General features: G+C 34.6%; 1 protein-coding gene across 1 annotated transcript in view; it reads right to left on the bottom strand.

The window, feature by feature from the left end:
• Window positions 1–4,328: 4,328 nt before the first annotated feature.
• Window positions 4,329–20,000, bottom strand: part of LOC137658037 (uncharacterized) — a 25,126-nt gene continuing 9,454 nt past the window's right edge. Inside the window, exon 3 of the mRNA XM_068392755.1 lies at window positions 4,329–8,381. Coding sequence (XP_068248856.1) covers window positions 4,454–8,381 — 3,928 coding nt within the window. The 3' untranslated portion in view covers window positions 4,329–4,453. The remainder of the gene's footprint in view (window positions 8,382–20,000) is intronic.

Here is a 20,000-nt window from a genome sequence, read left to right as displayed (position 1 = left end):
CTTGGGGAAAAGTACACCTTCCATTGGGGATAATAATGAATTAATGTTTTCTATTGCAAAGTTTATATTACAAATAAAGGAAATAAAGGATAAACATAGCCAAGTTGGAGGTAATTAATTTAGCTAACCTTAAATGGTATCCTAATCGGTTTCACTATCATAGAGGCTGTTATGCATCTTGGGGCGGGGCTTGGGACTCTGTAAATTACCCTATCTGCTAACAGTGGATTAGGATCCAGAAGCAGCAAACTTGAGAGAAAATGTCATACATTTTCTTTCAATGTTGGCGTAAGGATTTACTAATAACATTTGATTTCTCATTAATATGTTTTGCTAGATAGGTCATGGTAAATCTGGCCCCTTTCCAAGCTGGAGAACTTGAAGAGGTGGCAGCCTCACTCTGGGAGTAATGAGAGGAGACTTTGGTATTTTCCTGGGATGCAGCTTTTGGGTGCTCCTCCCAGGTTTGGTCTGCCTGCTAGGTCAATTATGACTCAGGTTTACGGTAGACAATTTACCGTTCCACGTGGATTTGGTCAGCTTGCCACCCAGTGGATGCCTTAATTATTGCCTAGATACTTAAAGCATAGGTCTGCTTCCCCTATGGTGATCCTGCTTAATGCTTTAACCTTTCTGGGAGTTTCTGCACTCATATCACTCTCTGTTCTTCCCAACCTGAGGAACTGGCAGTGTTTAGATCTTTGGAGTATTGGGTTCAGTAGAAAACTCATGGGGGTGTCAAGTTCTGTCCAGTCTTCCGTGTTGGTTGTCGGGGTAATCAGGCACGAGATGCAATTCCTAGGCTGAAATGAACATTTTTACATGCAGGGGGTTTGATCTTCCAATCTATGATCTGGAAATATAAAATTAAGCTACATTACCTTAATCAACTAGGTGGATTAAGGATTCACCCCTAAGGACATGCCTCCAGATACCACCTAAAGAGGTTATCTTGATAACATACAGGTCTGTCATTAACAGATTAGTCTTAGAGGCTAGTGATGTTCTTCTAGAAGGCAGTTTATTTGTGCAACTAATTTTCCTCGAGAACAGAAACAGTTAAATCCTCCTGCTCAGGCAGAGTCCCAAATCCATAGTCCTTTGGGATTTTTTTACATAGGAAAAAGGGCAATTGGAGGTACAGCAAATGGACCTGGGCACTGGTTGAGTCTTGTACAGGCAAATGATCTCATCAATGAATGTGCTCAGGCCAAGGGCCATCACCATCGTTTTCACAAAAGTTGGACTTTATATAGGTGGGGACACAGAATAGTTCCAATAGATCTGGGTTGGTCGTAGATCTCCAAACTACCTCCACGACACCAATTTTTATCAGACCATAGGCCAAGAACTCAGTGAGCTTGCAGCATTACGTAGAGAACAGGAGTATATCTCTATCTTTCCTGATTGTTTCCTAATTCTGACTCTGGGTCTGCTGTTCTTGGCCAAAAATTAAAAGCCTTTTCAGAGGCGAGACCCTCTTTACATTACAGCTCTAATACTGGGGGATGGTAACCTCTGCCTGCAATTATATCTGTAGAGAGCCACATCATCAAAACGTAGTCCATTCTAAAATACCAGACCATCAAGTCCCTTTCGACAGGGGCTGTCCGTATACTAATGCCTTTACTTTTGTTAAATTAGCTGATCTTTTTACTCCTAAAATCCGAAATATGAAAAAATTGCTTCTTCATTGACACATTTTTGCTAATATGCAATCAAAGGATATCTAGAGACTATGGGCATATGGTGTTTATAAGACACTACCTGAAATAAATACAATATAATCTCATACATACACTCGAAGAAACACATAACATAAATAAGTAAATAAATAAATATATATATATATATATATATATATATATATATATATATATATATATATATATATATATATATATATTAGAATTCACATTTATTCAAAAGTAACGTGGATAATGATACATCAGGAATCTATAAAGGAAAATTTATTTAATTTTGACATGTTTTTCTTCAATTACAAGATAATAAAAATTTATCAAAATACTTTTATGGAATATGTGATGTGGATATAAGCAACATTTGGTTACGAGCCATGTTTTTTTTTTTTTTTTTCTTTTTTCTCTGAAGTATGCTGCTAAAAAATTTTACAACACAAATCTAAAACATTAAAACCCCAAGAAATACCTTTTAAAATAGATGATATGTTCCAAGAAGTTTATCAATCTGAACTTGTGCCCATCGAACATTTGTAGAATAAAGCGTTTGGTAGAGAAATGAATGAATGAATGAATGATTTAAAGTTTTCAGGCATCCTGACATCTAAGGTCATTGACGCCGAAAAAAAGGCAAAGTCGTTAATCAGCTGACTAGACAGCTGTGGCTCGTATTTTCAAGCATTGATATATATATATATATATATATATATATATATATATATATATATATATATATATATATATATATATACATATATATATATATATATATATACTGTATATATATATATATATATATATATATAGATAGATATATGTGTGTGTGTATATATATATATACAGTATATATACATATGTGTGTATATATATACATATATATATGTGTATATATATATATATACAGTATATATACATGTGTGTGTATATATATATATATATATATATATATATATGTATATATATATATATATATATATATATATATATATATATGTGTGTGTGTGTGTGTGTGTGCGTGTGTCATAATTTCTTCAAGTGTCAAGTAACTTAGAAAATAATATCCATTCGGGAGTTAGAAAAGAACAGTGAATAAAAAAAAATATTTTTAGGAACGTCCCCTAAAATTTAGATAGATTTCTAAGCAAAGATTTTACTAATATTTCCAATAATAACAAGTTTCTTAACTAATTAATAGGGCTATATTCTCTTTTTTTAGTTTTTTTTTATTATTTAGTCCTATTTGATATTGCACTCATCTTACTTGTCAAATTGTACCATGGTAGTTTTAAATTTCTTGGAGGAACGAAAGGAAAAATATTTTAAATTGTTCTCTTGACACATTTATAGCTGGCTACCCTTGAAGGTTTAAAGGCCACTCAAGAATGGCAGAAGCAAGGAACAGCAACATTGCCCTATCAGGCAGGACAATGCCATACAGGCTGACCATATTACATATGATCAGCTCCCAAGCCTCCTCTCCATCCAGGCTAGGACCAGGGAGGGCTAGGCAATGGCTGATGAGGACTCAGAAAATAGACTTATAAGCTGCCCCAAAAACCCTCATCTTTAGCTCATAAGGATGGAGAGGTTGTGGCAACCAAAGGAATTAAAATCTGAGCGGGATTGAACCCAGTCTGGTAACAGCATGCAAGGACGCTCCCACCAGGCCACCACAACCCTTATACCAGGGCAAATTCGCAAGCATCCTCTATGGAAGTCTTTTAAATTCGGTAAAGATGTTCCGCCAAAAGTATAAGTGCCTCTGCTAAGAACGTTACTTCACTAACAGGAGCCATGTTGTCAACCTTTGAAATAAAAAGTGATTATTGTACTTAACTATATTTTCCTCATGTGATAAAAGAGCTCATTTTTTTCTCAACTCTGGTCTCCTAATAGCCTACTTTTATATTTATATTTAAGAAATATTCAGATCGTCAAAGGGCACTGGATCAATTACTAATGAAACTGTATGTACAGTCACTACAGCATAGCCCAAATCTGCCCATGGACCTGAGATTATTCTTACTTTTTCTTTAAAGATCAAAACTCAATACATAAATGGTAAAAATACCAAATGTCAATAGCCTTGTATCGACAGTTTTATATTTTTTTTGGGGGGGAGGGGGGTTAGATGCAAAATAATGGCTTAGAGCAAGTTCGATGTTTTCAAAATATGCAAAAATTCTTACCTACCGAGTACTTATAAGGAACTAAGTGGAAAGGTTTGTGTTTAGAATCTTTCTAATCATCCTCAGACTGAACTTTCTGGCTAAAGCCATAAGGATTATCAGCAATGTATGGGGTAGCTTCAAACCTGCTCGTTAGCTCTGTCTGCTCCTTAGCATCTTTTGGAAAACTATGTGGATTTTCTGCAATCTGAGGCACAGCTTCAAAACGGGACAGTCGTTGCTTTAGGTGTTCTCCTGTTTTCTGAACATGGCTACTAAAACCATAAGGATTGTTGGAAATTGACTCTAAGTTTTCAAATCTATCAGGCAAATTTGAAGACACCGACTTAACCACCTCTGAGAAGCCGTGTGGATTTTTAGTAATAGATGGGACAGTTTCCAAACGTAGATTTTTCGTCCAAAGATCTACTGGTAGATTTTACATCTGTATTGAAGCCATGCATTTAGTAGACTCAAATCTACTTGGAAGATCTGACGGACTATCAGTTTCAGAAAAGCCATATGGATTACTGGGAATAACAGCTACAGACTCGAACCGGGAAGACCTCAATTTCGGAGAGTATCCTATTTTCTTGGCTTCAGTACAAAAACCATACGGATTATCTGAGATATGGTCGACATTTTCAAATCTGCTTGATATTTATGAAGATAAAGTCTCAATTTTTTCCGAAAAGCCATATGGATTATTGGGTATTGAAGGTATATTTTCAAACGGGAGGGCTGTTCCCTTAATGACTCATCATTGTTCATAATTTTGGTGCTAAAACCATATGGGTTATTTGGTATTTTATCAGTTTCCTCAAACCTTACTGGAAGGCTTGAAATGGACGAAATATCTTCTGAAAATCCATAAGGGTTCTTTTCAATATAAGGTATGGACTCAAAGCGAGCAGATTTTTCCTTTAAATGGCCATCTAATCTTTGAACTTCAGTGCTAAATCCGTATGGGTTGCTTGGAATGTAATCAATATTTTCAAATCTAGCTGGGAGATCTGGTAAAGACTCCTGGACTTGCTCTGAAAAACCATATGGGTTCTTTGCAATACTGCCAATGGTAATGAAGCGAGAAGGTTTTTCACTTCGGAAACCTGGTGGTGATTTTACTATAGTACTGAAACCATAAGGATTATTTGCAATATAGGAGGTGTTTTCAAACCTGCTTGGAAGGCCCGAGATAGACTTATTTTTTTCTGAGAAACCATAAGGATTTGATGAAATATAAGCTACATTATCAAAACGAGATGATCTAACTTTAGGAGGTTCTTCCACAACTTGAACTTTGGTGCTAAAACCATATGGATTATTGGCAATATATTCTGTTTCCTCAAATCTGCTTGTTAGATTAGGTATTGCTTTTGTTGTTTGTGAAAAGCCATAAGGATTACCTGGTATCAAAGGTACTGTTTCAAATCGTGATGATCTTCCTTGCGGTGAAGAATCCTCAACTTGAGCTTTTGTACTAAAACCATAGGGATTATCGGGAATGTATTCAACGTTTTCGAACCTACTAGGAAGATTTGATACTTCTTTTGCTACTTGTGAAAACCCATAAGGATTATCTGGAATTAAAGGAATAGATTCAAATCGGGAAGATCTTTCTCTCGGTAATGTATCCTCACTTTTAGATTTAGTGCTAAAACCATAAGGGTTATCGGGAATGTATTTAATGTTTTCGAATCTACTAGGAAGATTTGATACTTCTTTTGCTACTTGTGAAAACCCATAAGGATTATTTGGAATTAAAGGAATAGATTCAAAACGTGATGATCTCTCTCTCGGTAAAGTATCTTCGCTTTTAGATTTAGTGCTAAAACCGTAGGGGTTATCGGGAATGTATTCGACGTTTTCGAACCTACTGGGAAGATTTGACACTTCTTTTGCTACTTGTGAAAACCCATAAGGATTATCTGGAATTAAAGGAATAGTTTCAAATCGTGATGATCTCTCTCTTGGTAAAGTATCTTCGCTTTTAGATTTAGTGCTAAAACCATAGGGGTTATCGGGAATGTATTCGACGTTTTCGAACCTACTGGGAAGATTTGACACTTCTTTTGCTACTTGTGAAAACCCATAAGGATTATCTGGAATTAAAGGAATAGATTCAAATCGTGATGATCTTTCTCTCGGTAAAGTATCTTCGCTTTTAGATTTAGTGCTAAAACCATAGGGGTTATCGGGAATGTATTCGACGTTTTCGAACCTACTGGGAAGATTTGACACTTCTTTTGCTACTTGTGAAAACCCATAAGGATTATCTGGAATTAAAGGAATAGATTCAAATCGTGATGATCTTTCTCTCGGTAAAGTATCTTCGCTTTTAGATTTAGTGCTAAAACCATAAGGGTTATCGGGAATGTATTCGACGTTTTCGAACCTACTAGGAAGATTTGACACTTCTTTTGCTACTTGTGAAAACCCATAAGGATTATTTGGAATTAAAGGAATAGATTCAAATCGTGATGATCTCTCTCTCGGTAAAGTATCTTCGCTTTTAGATTTAGTGCTAAAACCATAAGGGTTATCGGGAATGTATTCGACGTTTTCGAACCTACTGGGAAGATTTGACACTTCTTTTGCTACTTGTGAAAACCCATAAGGATTATTTGGAATTAAAGGAATAGATTCAAATCGTGATGATCTCTCTCGAGGTAAAGTATCCTCGCTTTTAGATTTAGTGCTAAAACCATAGGGGTTATCGGGAATGTATTCAACGTTTTCGAACCTACTAGGAAGATTTTTTACTTCTTTTGCTACTTGTGAAAACCCATAAGGATTATCTGGAATTAGTGGAATAGATTCAAATCGTGATGATCTCTCTCGAGGTAAAGTATCCTCGCTTTTAGATTTAGTGCTAAAACCGTAGGGGTTATCGGGAATGTATTCAACCTTCTCAAATCTGCTTGGTAAATCTGATAGTACTTTAGTGTTTTCTGCAAAGCCATATGGATTCTTTGCAATAAAGGGGATGTTCTCAAAGCGTGATGATCTTTTATTGAAAGATTCATCAACAGCTTGGATGTTTTGACTAAATCCGTATGGATTACTTGGTATATAATCAAAATTTTCAAACCTATCCGGTAGATCTGAAGAAATTTGTTTTATTTTTTCCGAGAAACCATAAGGATTTTTAGCTATGTGCTCAACATTCTCAAAACGGGAACTCCTTATCCTAGGGGGATCTACTTTTTTCTGAGCTTTGGTGCTAAAACCATAAGGATTATTAGCAATATATTGAACATTTTCAAACCTGCTAGGTAGATCTGATGTAGATTTTACATCTTGAGAGAATCCATATGGATTATCAAAAATATAAGGAGTACTTTCAAACCGAGAGGATCTTGCTCTTGTTACTTCCTCATTCTTTTTGACATCTAAACTGAATCCATAAGGATTAATTGGAATATATGCTAAGTTTTCAAATCTTGAGGGTAGAGCAGGATCAAGCAGCTTTATAGCTTCTGAAAATCCATAAGGATTTTTTGGTATATAAGAAATGGCTTCAAATCGAGAAGGCAGCTGCTTTGTAGAATCATCTGCTCTTTTAGATTCTGTGCTAAATCCGTAAGGATTGTTTGGGATTACCTTAACTTTAGTAAATCTATCTGGAAGCTCTCCTTTACGAGACACCTGATCTGAGAAACCATATGGATTCCTTGGAATGTATGCAACAGTCTCAAATCGAGATGATCTTTGTAAAGGGGAAGCGCTAACTCCTTGAACTTTTTGACTAAAACCATATGGATTATCAGGGATATATTCAATACTTTCAAACCTATCAGGGAGACTTTCCGATAGCACTTTGACAGTCTCTGAAAACCCATAAGGATTCTTTGAGATAATTGGAGAGCTTTCAAATCTTGACTGTCTTGATGCTGGGATATCCTCTTCCTGATTCACTCTCAAACTGAAACCATACGGGTTGTTTGGAATAGATTCGACGTTTTCAAACCTACTTGGATGATCAGTAACGACTGATTCAACTTTCTCAGAAAATCCATATGGATTTTTTGGAATAGAATCTACCGACTCAAAGCGTGTTGGTCTCGGACTGGGCAATATACCTTCAGTTTCAGACTTGGTACTAAAGCCATATGGGTTATCTGGGATAAGTCCTACATTCTCAAATCTACTTGGAGTATCTACTGACAGCAAAGTGGCCCTATCGGAAAAACCATATGGGTTTCTGGGAATGGAGGGAACTGGTTCAAACCGGGATGGTCTATTCTTAGTTTGACCTTCAACCTTGAACACTTGCTGGGTAAATCCATAGGGATTAGACCTAATAACTTTCACATCTTCAAACCTTGACTTTTCTAAATCAAGTTTCTTGATCTTTGTTGAGAAACCATAGGGATTCGATGGTATGTAAGCAACAGCTTCAAATCTAGTAGTTAGGTTTTTAATCTTGGTCTCTGGACTGTATTCAACGCTGCCATCAGGGTTTTCAGCAACGAAGGCCACTGGTAGAGGTGGGAAGCCAGGAAAGCCATACCTGATGAAGAAAGAAAAAGTTTAATAAATGTCAATTTACCTAAAAAATATAAATAACAAATTATCTTGCTACACTATAACTGATGTTTTACGCCTAAATTAATAGTAATAAAACAGTATGTTTCTATTCTTCAACTGAAAATAAAGAGAATATTCTAATATTACTGAAGTAATCCTCATAACTACACCTTGGATTTATAAATACAACGAAAATCCATCCATATTTTGGCAGAATGTTCACAATTCTTATACAAAATGACAATATTAAATAAGATTCAGGAATAAACAAAAAAGTTATCTGGAACCCAAAAATATTAATGGAAATTTGCTAGTGATGCCCTTTATTCCCCCTTGGAATAATGGATAGTGTTATGACAGGAATAACACATTGCAATTTTTTGCCTTCCATCATGGGAATTTATCAACTTTCAAAACTATCTTCGAAAGTGTAAAGCTTATTCACGCCCAAATGCCAGATCAAAAAAAAAAAAAAAAAAAAAAAAAAAAAAAATATACGCTTAATACTCAGATATGAGTGTGAAGCTATAAATGTAACACACCAAAGTTCCAAAATTTGTTAATAGCCTACATCACAACATAGGACAGGAACTTTGTGGTTAAGATCAATATGTGAATGTTCCCCTTTTTTTGTATTTGATCCCTTATAGAGAGGATTCGTAAAAAATGATCAGGCTTAAAAAAGTTCACGTTGTCCTCCTGTTTTGTTTTAACATTTGTAAAACTACTTTTCATAACCTAAATAATTGCAAAGTTATATTAGATTTATTTACCGTTTTGGATTATCTTCGCAGAAGGGGGGAGGATCTTGCAATCCCTCTCGCCAAAAATAAAAAATAAAATGTATATGTGTGGTTTTGGTTTCGTTCAATCGATTCATTTCTGAAACCTGTCATAGTACTCGTAATATGCGAAGCCGAAGTTTCTAAGCGAAAGAGAAAAACAAAATTGACTATAAAGGTCGCTAGTTAACAGGCCAACATAAAAACTTGTAGTGGTTCGCCTTAGATGTGAAACGATTATACAAAAGAGGCCTTCGGGCGCTAAATACCAGTTACTTTCATGTGAGACCTCGTACCCAGTACCCTACACCTTCCACGCCCAACATAGTTATTCCTTTCTCAATTGATATGAACTAGTTATTATACGTATCTGCATAAATAGTAATTGACTAAAACTGTCTTCTCTCTCATGGCAACAGTAGAAGATTGTGGTCCATGAACCTACAGTATTTATTTCTATATTTTCCACGCCCAACTTAGTTATTCCTTTCTCAATTGATATGAACTAGTTATTATACGTATCTGCATAAATAGTAATTGACTAAAACTGTCTTCTCTCTCATGGCAACAGTAGAAGATTGTGGTCCATGAACCTACAGTATTTATTTCTATATTTTCCACGCCCAACATAGTTATTCCTTTCTCAATTGATATGAACTAGTTATTATACGTATCTGCATAAATAGTAATTGACTAAAACTGTCTTCTCTCTCATGGCAACAGTAGAAGATTGTGGTCCATGAACCTACAGTATTTATTTCTATATTTTCCACGCCCAACTTAGTTATTCCTTTCTCAATTGATATGAACTAGTTATTATACGTATCTGCATAAATAGTAATTGACTAAAACTGTCTTCTCTCTCATGGCAACAGTAGAAGATTGTGGTCCATGAACCTACAGTATTTATTTCTATATTTTCCACGCCCAACTTAGTTATTCCTTTCTCAATTGATATGAACTAGTTATTATACGTATCTGCATAAATAGTAATTGACTAAAACTGTCTTCTCTCTCATGGCAACAGTAGAAGATTGTGGTCCATGAACCTACAGTATTTATTTCTATATTTTCCACGCCCAACATAGTTATTCCTTTCTCAATTGATATGAACTAGTTATTATACGTATCTGCATAAATAGTAATTGACTAAAACTGTCTTCTCTCTCATGGCAACAGTAGAAGATTGTGGTCCATGAACCTACAGTATTTATTTCTATATTTTCCACGCCCAACTTAGTTATTCCTTTCTCAATTGATATGAACTAGTTATTATACGTATCTGCATAAATAGTAATTGACTAAAACTGTCTTCTCTCTCATGGCAACAGTAGAAGATTGTGGTCCATGAACCTACAGTATTTATTTCTATATTTTCCACGCCCAACTTAGTTATTCCTTTCTCAATTGATATGAACTAGTTATTATACGTATCTGCATAAATAGTAATTGACTAAAACTGTCTTCTCTCTCATGGCAACAGTAGAAGATTGTGGTCCATGAACCTACAGTATTTATTTCTATATTTTCCACGCCCAACTTAGTTATTCCTTTCTCAATTGATATGAACTAGTTATTATACGTATCTGCATAAATAGTAATTGACTAAAACTGTCTTCTCTCTCATGGCAACAGTAGAAGATTGTGGTCCATGAACCTACAGTATTTATTTCTATATTTTCCACGCCCAACTTAGTTATTCCTTTCTCAATTGATATGAACTAGTTATTATACGTATCTGCATAAATAGTAATTGACTAAAACTGTCTTCTCTCTCATGGCAACAGTAGAAGATTGTGGTCCATGAACCTACAGTATTTATTTCTATATTTTCCACGCCCAACTTAGTTATTCCTTTCTCAATTGATATGAACTAGTTATTATACGTATCTGCATAAATAGTAATTGACTAAAACTGTCTTCTCTCTCATGGCAACAGTAGAAGATTGTGGTCCATGAACCTACAGTATTTATTTCTATATTTTCCACGCCCAACTTAGTTATTCCTTTCTCAATTGATATGAACTAGTTATTATACGTATCTGCATAAATAGTAATTGACTAAAACTGTCTTCTCTCTCATGGCAACAGTAGAAGATTGTGGTCCATGAACCTACAGTATTTATTTCTATATTTTCCACGCCCAACTTAGTTATTCCTTTCTCAATTGATATGAACTAGTTATTATACGTATCTGCATAAATAGTAATTGACTAAAACTGTCTTCTCTCTCATGGCAACAGTAGAAGATTGTGGTCCATGAACCTACAGTATTTATTTCTATATTTTCCACGCCCAACTTAGTTATTCCTTTCTCAATTGATATGAACTAGTTATTATACGTATCTGCATAAATAGTAATTGACTAAAACTGTCTTCTCTCTCATGGCAACAGTAGAAGATTGTGGTCCATGAACCTACAGTATTTATTTCTATATTTTCCACGCCCAACTTAGTTATTCCTTTCTCAATTGATATGAACTAGTTATTATACGTATCTGCATAAATAGTAATTGACTAAAACTGTCTTCTCTCTCATGGCAACAGTAGAAGATTGTGGTCCATGAACCTACAGTATTTATTTCTATATTTTCCACGCCCAACTTAGTTATTCCTTTCTCAATTGATATGAACTAGTTATTATACGTATCTGCATAAATAGTAATTGACTAAAACTGTCTTCTCTCTCATGGCAACAGTAGAAGATTGTGGTCCATGAACCTACAGTATTTATTTCTATATTTTCCACGCCCAACATAGTTATTCCTTTCTCAATTGATATGAACTAGTTATTATACGTATCTGCATAAATAGTAATTGACTAAAACTGTCTTCTCTCTCATGGCAACAGTAGAAGATTGTGGTCCATGAACCTACAGTATTTATTTCTATATTTTCCACGCCCAACTTAGTTATTCCTTTCTCAATTGATATGAACTAGTTATTATACGTATCTGCATAAATAGTAATTGACTAAAACTGTCTTCTCTCTCATGGCAACAGTAGAAGATTGTGGTCCATGAACCTACAGTATTTATTTCTATATTTTCCACGCCCAACATAGTTATTCCTTTCTCAATTGATATGAACTAGTTATTATACGTATCTGCATAAATAGTAATTGACTAAAACTGTCTTCTCTCTCATGGCAACAGTAGAAGACTGTGGTCCATGAACCTACATTATTTATTCCTGTATGTTAATTTTTTCTTGTATAAGTTAACCTTGCCATGGGTCACTATGACCTTCCTGTTTATCAACAATAAGAAATGAAGGCTTTACTAATAAGAACTCCTGATATCGCATTTAAAACATCTATTCTATGTAACTAGAAACTGAATATTAAATTTGATGTCCCCCCAAATTAATAATGAATACTAAGCGCAAATCCGATACAAAAATAAAATCCAATAATGTACTATGTAAGGGAGAAGAAATTGATTTGCAGTGAAAATAACAGCATACCTACACTGTTAAAAATATGCATTAAAAATGGTAAAAGCATGGCAACATTTATTCCAGGATTTTTACCTTTTTAAAAAAACGAATATATTGACGTAAAGGAGTGATATTACGGTCACCAACCCGTAAAAGATCATAAAGTAAGGTAGAATTACGGTCACCTGTATTTTACTAAAATACAGTTGAGAACAGTATATTTTTTAACAGAGAATTTCCGATATTAAAATTACGGTTTTTTTAACAATGTACGTTTGAAATATGACTTTGTCTACATTATGTATTTACTGTCAATCAAAGATTCTAAACTACTGTAGGTTCTGTATCAGATTATGAGGTAAAATCCCGATAAACAAGAGACTTCAGTTTTGAAAAAGCTTGCTTATATTGAGTGGCACATAGCAAAACATTCAAATTTCAAGTACATCTAAATGCTTTCTTACATAAATTATGTAATACTGACAGGTATATATATATATATATATATATATATATATATATATATATATATATATACATATATATATATATATATAAAATATATATATAGATAAATATAAAATCAAACTAAACATATACAAATACACACACACAAACACACACACACACACACATATATATATATATATATATCTATCTATCTATCTATCTATCTATATATATATCTATATATATATATATCTGGGTTGAAAATCATGATCTTTAAAAAAGACAAAATCAAGTAATTTGATTTAAATCAGATATTTTAAATCAATTTTTTTTATTCAAATATTTTTTTTTTCAATAAGACTTATTTCCTACTGCTGATTTTATGAGGTATTTTCTGGTATTAAAACCAAAACTCAGACTAATGATTTGATCGGAGCGGACACGCTATAGTAACTAGTATATACATACACAAAAACAAGCGTAACTGCATTAAAACAAAAATAAACAGCAATTTCATTTTAACATACAGTATAGAGTAAGAAATAAAACTGAAAACATATTAAGGACTGCTCCATGCGCGTACAATACTAGCAACAAAATATTTAATTCTATTTACCAAGGCACTTTCCCCAATTTTGGGAGGTAGCTGACATCAAACAAATGAACAAAAAGGGGACCTGTCCTCTCTCCGCTCCTCGCAGCCTGACGAGGGATTTAGCCAAGTTTGGCTGGTACTGCTGGGGTGCCACAGCCCACCCTACCCCGTTATACACCACAGATGAAGTTTCATACGCTGAATTCCCTAGTGCTGCTACCTCCGCAGTCACTAAGGAAGCAGCAGGGCCTACCGGAACTGTCACAATTGCTCGCCATTCATTCTTATTTCTAGCACGCTCTCTTGCCTCTCTCACATCTATCCTCCTATCACCCAGAGCTTTCTTCACTCCATCCATCCATCCAAACCTTTATCTTCCTCTTGTACTTCTCTCATCAACTCTTGCATTCATCTCTTTCTTTAGCAGACAGCCACTTTACATTCTCTCAACGTGGCTAAACCACCTCAACACATTCAAATCCACTCTAGCTGCTAACACATTTCTTACACTCGTTTTCACCCTCAATACTTCGTTTCTAACCCTATCTAATTGAGATAAACCAGCCATACTCCTCAGACACTTCACCTCGAACACATTCCATTTGTCTCTCTGTCCCTTTCATTCCCCACAACTCCGATCCATACATCACAGTTGGTAAAAGCACTTTTTCATACAGAACTCACTTTACATTCATGCATAACCCTCTCTTATTTACCACTCTCTTCACTGCTCCCAACATTTTGCATCCTTCATTCATTCTCCACAATTTGCTGCTACAACAGATCCCAAGTACTTAAACTGATCCTACTTCAAGTAAGTCTCCCTTCAACATGACATTCAACCTCGCACCACCATCCCTTCTCGTGCATCTCATAACCTTACTCTTACCCACATTAACTCTCAACTTCCTTCTCTCACATACCCTTCCAACATCTGTCGCTAATCGACCAAGCTTCTCTTCCGAGTCTGCAACCAGTACAGTATCATCTGCAAACAACAACTGATTTACCTCCCATTCATGATCACTCTCGTCTATTAATTCTAATCCTCGACCAAGCACTCAAGCATTTACCTCTCACCTCTCTCACCACTCTATCAACAAACAAGTTGAACTATGGTGACATCAAATATCCCTGTCTCAGACGCTCTCTCACTGGAAACCACTCGCTCACTTCATTTCCTATCCTAACACACTTTAATACCTTTTTAGAAACTTTTCACAGCTTGCAACAACCTTCCACCAATTCCATATAACCTCATCACATTCCAAATCGCTTCCCAATAAACTCTATCATACGTTTTCTCCAGATCCATAAACGTAACATAGACCTTCTTGCCTTTAGCTAAATATTTCTTGCAAATCTGCATAACTGTAAAAATCTGATTCATACATTAACTACCTCTTCTAAAACCACCCCGTACTTCTATGATTGCATTATGTGTTTCTTTTAATCCTATTAATCAGTACCCCACCATACACTTTTCAAACCACACTCAACAAACTAATACCCCTTGAATTACAACACTCATGCACATCTCCCTTACCCTTATATAGAGGTACAATACATGCACACACCCAGTCAACTGGTACCATTGACAACAAAGTAATTCCTATTAACGCTATTAAAAAAAAGACCTTTAAATTTTATATAATTGAAACAACTTCAATTCTTAAGAACAATAAGTTTACCAGAAATATTATAGCTATTATTAACTAGGATTTTGTTCACTTGTTGCAATACTTGCAAACAGCAACTTATTTTGGAAATTTTCTCTTTTTCAACGCAATTTCTGGGAGTATATTTCATTTTTATTCAAATCATGATTTTTTACTGATTTAAATTAATTTAAATCCCTTGAACTAAATAATTTGATTTAAATCAAACCAACCCTGATTTAAAGATTTGGTAGATTTGAGGATATTGGGAGCTAAATGGCAGGACAGGATCAGAAATGAAACTATAAGAGTTTACTCGAGTGCCATATGTGGATGAGATCATGATGAGGGGTAGATGGAGATGGTTTGGGCATGCCCTTCACACTCCCCAAGAGAGATTAGTTCACCAAACGTTCAGCTAGGCTCCAAAAGGCGCTAGAAGAGTTGGAAGACCCAGACCTACATGGCTGAGGACTATAAAGAGTAAAATACGAAATGATGATTGGAGAAGTATTGAATTAAAAGCTCAAGATAGAGGCGACTGGCGAAATCTAACCGAGGCCCTTTGCGTCAATAGGCGTAGGAGGAGATGATGATTGTGTGTGTGTGTGTGTGTGTGTGTGTATATATATATATATATATATATATATATATATATATATATATATATATATATATATATATATATATATATATATATATATATATATATATATATATATATACAGTACATATATCCGTACTGGAGGATGCCTTAAAGCCTAAGATCTCCAGCAATTGCATCTTACTTTCAAGACTGTATGCTCCACGTTCTTCCCCTGACACCCACATGAAACTTACACCAATGACAACTGGGTCAAATTGAAGGGGGACTATCCGGACTAAAAATGTCATGGTCAACCAGGATATTATCGACTCCATGTTCACCATACAAAAATTTTGAATATTGCAGTGAGATTGGGACGAGTTGACACATTTTGAAAACATTACTGCTAAAGAGGAGAACGAATCTTCCCTAAATAATAAAATACAAGTGACTGGATATATATGTATATATATATATATATATATATATATATATATATACATAGATATATATATATATATATATATATATATATATATATATTATATATATATATATAAAACATACAACACACATTATATATATATATATATATATATATGTGTGTGTATATATACATATATATATATATATATATATATATATATATATATGAAACATATAACATATAAATATATATACATATATATATATATATATATATATATATATATATATATATTATTAAAAGGAGTTTTAACAGCCCAATGAGTCAAGCTTGACTCTCACAGGGCTGGCCCGAAAAAAAAATCGGGATATAAAGAACCATAAGATTATCAAAAATCAATTGATAAGGAAAAAAATAAATAAATGAAAATAAAATAATTATATATATGCATATACAGTATATACTTATAATCTATATGAAACATATAACATATATATATATATATATATATATATATATATATATATATATATATATATATATATATATATATATATATATATACAATATATATATACCCGGTAAGACTGAGTGGCATTGCCAGGCGTAAAACTACTTGGTCTCTCTCTGTCCCTATGGTAGGGGGAGAAGGAATAATCATACCCTGGTGTGAGGGGGTGAAACCAAAACTGCCGTGGTGTAGTTAGGAAAGGGGGAGGGAGGGGGAAGGGTTGAATATGTGCGTGCTTACATATTCTTCTAAATAATTTTTGACAGGTCACGTACACCAGTATACAACAACAAAAAGTACAAGGAAATAAAGATCTGAATCATAAGTTGTACCTGATACCTTGTTCATATTTTTTTTTTTTTTTTTTTTTTTTTTGCTAATATGCAATTATGGTTTTAGAATTTTTCACCAATTTAGCATTATGTTCCCGTAATGTAAGATTATCATTGTCAATTGGATGTTGCAAAAGTTACTTAACAACATTTATTTCCATGTTGAGCTGATTGACATAAGGCTCTCGTCATAGAATACAGTATATGACAAGTCTATTTTACCGTTGTTAATGATGTTAAAATTCTTTATGTTTGATTCATTATTTCTCATATATAGTTTATCTCATTATTTCCTTTCCTCGCTGGGAATACTTGCCCTGTTGATGCCCTAGGGCTTGTGGCATCCTGTTTTTCCAACTAAGGCTGTAGTTCAGCTAGTACTGATAATGATACTCAGGCCACTGTTTTTCTATTGATTGAGCAGGTTTTTCTCAATTTTCTTAATGGCATTTACCCTTGACTCTCCTCATAATCTTATGGGCATCTGGTGCCCTTATAAGATAAGTCTTTTTTTACATTTCTCTTTACTAATGGATTCTAATATCAATATATGTTGGTTAGAAATCCATAATTATCTGTGCAAAGGAGACGTAGAACATATATCCCTTTCTGATTGGATATAGCTTAACGTGGTAAAAGGGTTTATGTACCGCCATGATCAGAAAAACTGTAATAGTCAGATCCATCCATACTAGGTTGGTATGCTGTGAGCGATCAGACGAAAGTCTCCCACTATCACCAATCTGCATTGGCCAGTGTGGTGATGAAAACTGGCCAAACCCCAAAAATGAATAAGAACATGTCTGAGGCCTTTGTCCTGCAGTGAACTTGAAACGGCTGCATTTGTTGTAGGTGTTATACGTTTATGTATGCATGTACGTTTGTGTGTGGGCGCGCGCGCGTGTGTATATATATATATATATATATATATATATGTATATATATATATATATACATATATATACCGGTATATATATATATATATATATATATATATATATATATATATATATATATATATATATATATATATATATATATACATTTATATTACACCCCACCCGCCGAGGGAATGGATCATAAGAAAACACGACCATTAATACAATAGTCCCTGACACTTTCAGCCTTTAAATGCTGAATTACGGACGAAACTTCCACACCAGTCGCTTGATACACCTATACAAAAACTTCATGAGCTGAAAAACAAAGCTCACTACTCCCACGGAGCCATTCGACCTTATTTTGAACGAATTCTTGCACTATCTGGCTATGAAGGGTCTCACTTACCTACATGCCTTTCACTCCATATGCCCAACCCCGCCTGGCTCTTCCTTCTACCTCCTGGCACTTCTATATCATACATGCTTTTCTCTTCCTTCTACCTCCTGGCACTTCTATATCATACATGCTTTTCTCTTCCTTCTACCGCCTGGCACTTCTATATCATACATGCTTTTCTCTTCCTTCTACCTCCTGGCACTTCTATATCATACATGCTTTTCTCTTCCTTCTACCTCCTGGCACTTCTATATCTTACATGCTTTTCTCTTCCTTCTACCTCCTGGCACTTCTATATCATACATGCTTTTCTCTTCCTTCTACCTCCTGGCACTTCTATATCATACATGCTTTTCTCTTCCTTCCACCTCCTGGCACTTCTATATCTTACATGCTTTTCTCTTCCTTCTACCTCCTGGCACTTCTATATCATACATGCTTTTCTCTTCCTTCTACCTCCTGGCACTTCTATAGCATACATGCTTTTCTCTAATCTGTTTCTGTCGATTCTTTCTACATGATCAAACCACCTCAAAATATTCTGACTCATCCTTTCACCCTATCCTAACCGTTTACAGCTTCTATTTTATAATATATATAACCATAAATATCATCATATCACTTCCTCTCGCAATACATGTATAAAGCATGCCGTATTTCTCAATGGCTGCAACATTTTTTCTTTCATTCAACATCAACATCTCAGTCCCATATAATGCGAACTGGATAAAACAATCCCTTCTTATGTTCCCATCTTGGTTTGCAAAGACGATTCAGGTCTTCTCCATGTTCTGTACACATCCTTGTGTCTTTCTCAATTCAATTATTGTGTCATTTATCGCTTCATTCTTCTTATATTCATCCGTTACAACTACACGCAGGTTTATTACACTCCTTATATTCTTCCACAGTCCATATTAATATTCACTGTTCCATCTTTCTAGTTTCTATTAATTCTCATAACCTTAACTCTCACATTCACCCTAAAATTTCTCCTTTAGCATACATTCACTCTTGTAGCAGTTTTTGCAGTCTCTTTACTGTCACAACTTAGCATATTATCATTTGCAATCAATAGCAGAAATAAAAGTATCCTTTGACTTGGCCCACTCGGCTATAAAGACAGATAAGATATTACTCCGAATCTGCCATTCTCTGTCCTCTTGAATTCAGGATTTGTGCTTTGAATCGACAAAACCTATCTCCATTAATACACCTGATTGGTAAGTATATAACACACGACCGTTTTATAACATCTCCATTAATACAGCTGATTGGTAAGTATATAAAACATGACCGTTTTATAACAGCTGTAATGCTGGAGATGGGTTGATTTCGATCTTTTATAAATCCTGAAATTGACAGGAACTCGGAAGGAACACTTTTTCTCTCTTTACATTCGAATCAACAACGTTGAGTTTTTACCCTCATTTCTTTGGCGCTAAGGTTCGAATCTCTTGCCGTGCAGAACTATTTATCATGAAAGTAATTTCCTCATGGGCCTGTGATTACATGGAAGAGCGAATTCAATATTAAAGGGTAGCT

The sequence above is a fragment of the Palaemon carinicauda genome, chromosome 1, assembly GCF_036898095.1.
Source record: "Palaemon carinicauda isolate YSFRI2023 chromosome 1, ASM3689809v2, whole genome shotgun sequence".
NCBI classification, from domain to species: Eukaryota; Metazoa; Arthropoda; class Malacostraca; order Decapoda; family Palaemonidae; genus Palaemon; species Palaemon carinicauda.
The sequence above is the reverse complement of the archived record's forward strand: the minus strand, read 5'-3'. Positions and strand labels throughout refer to the sequence as shown.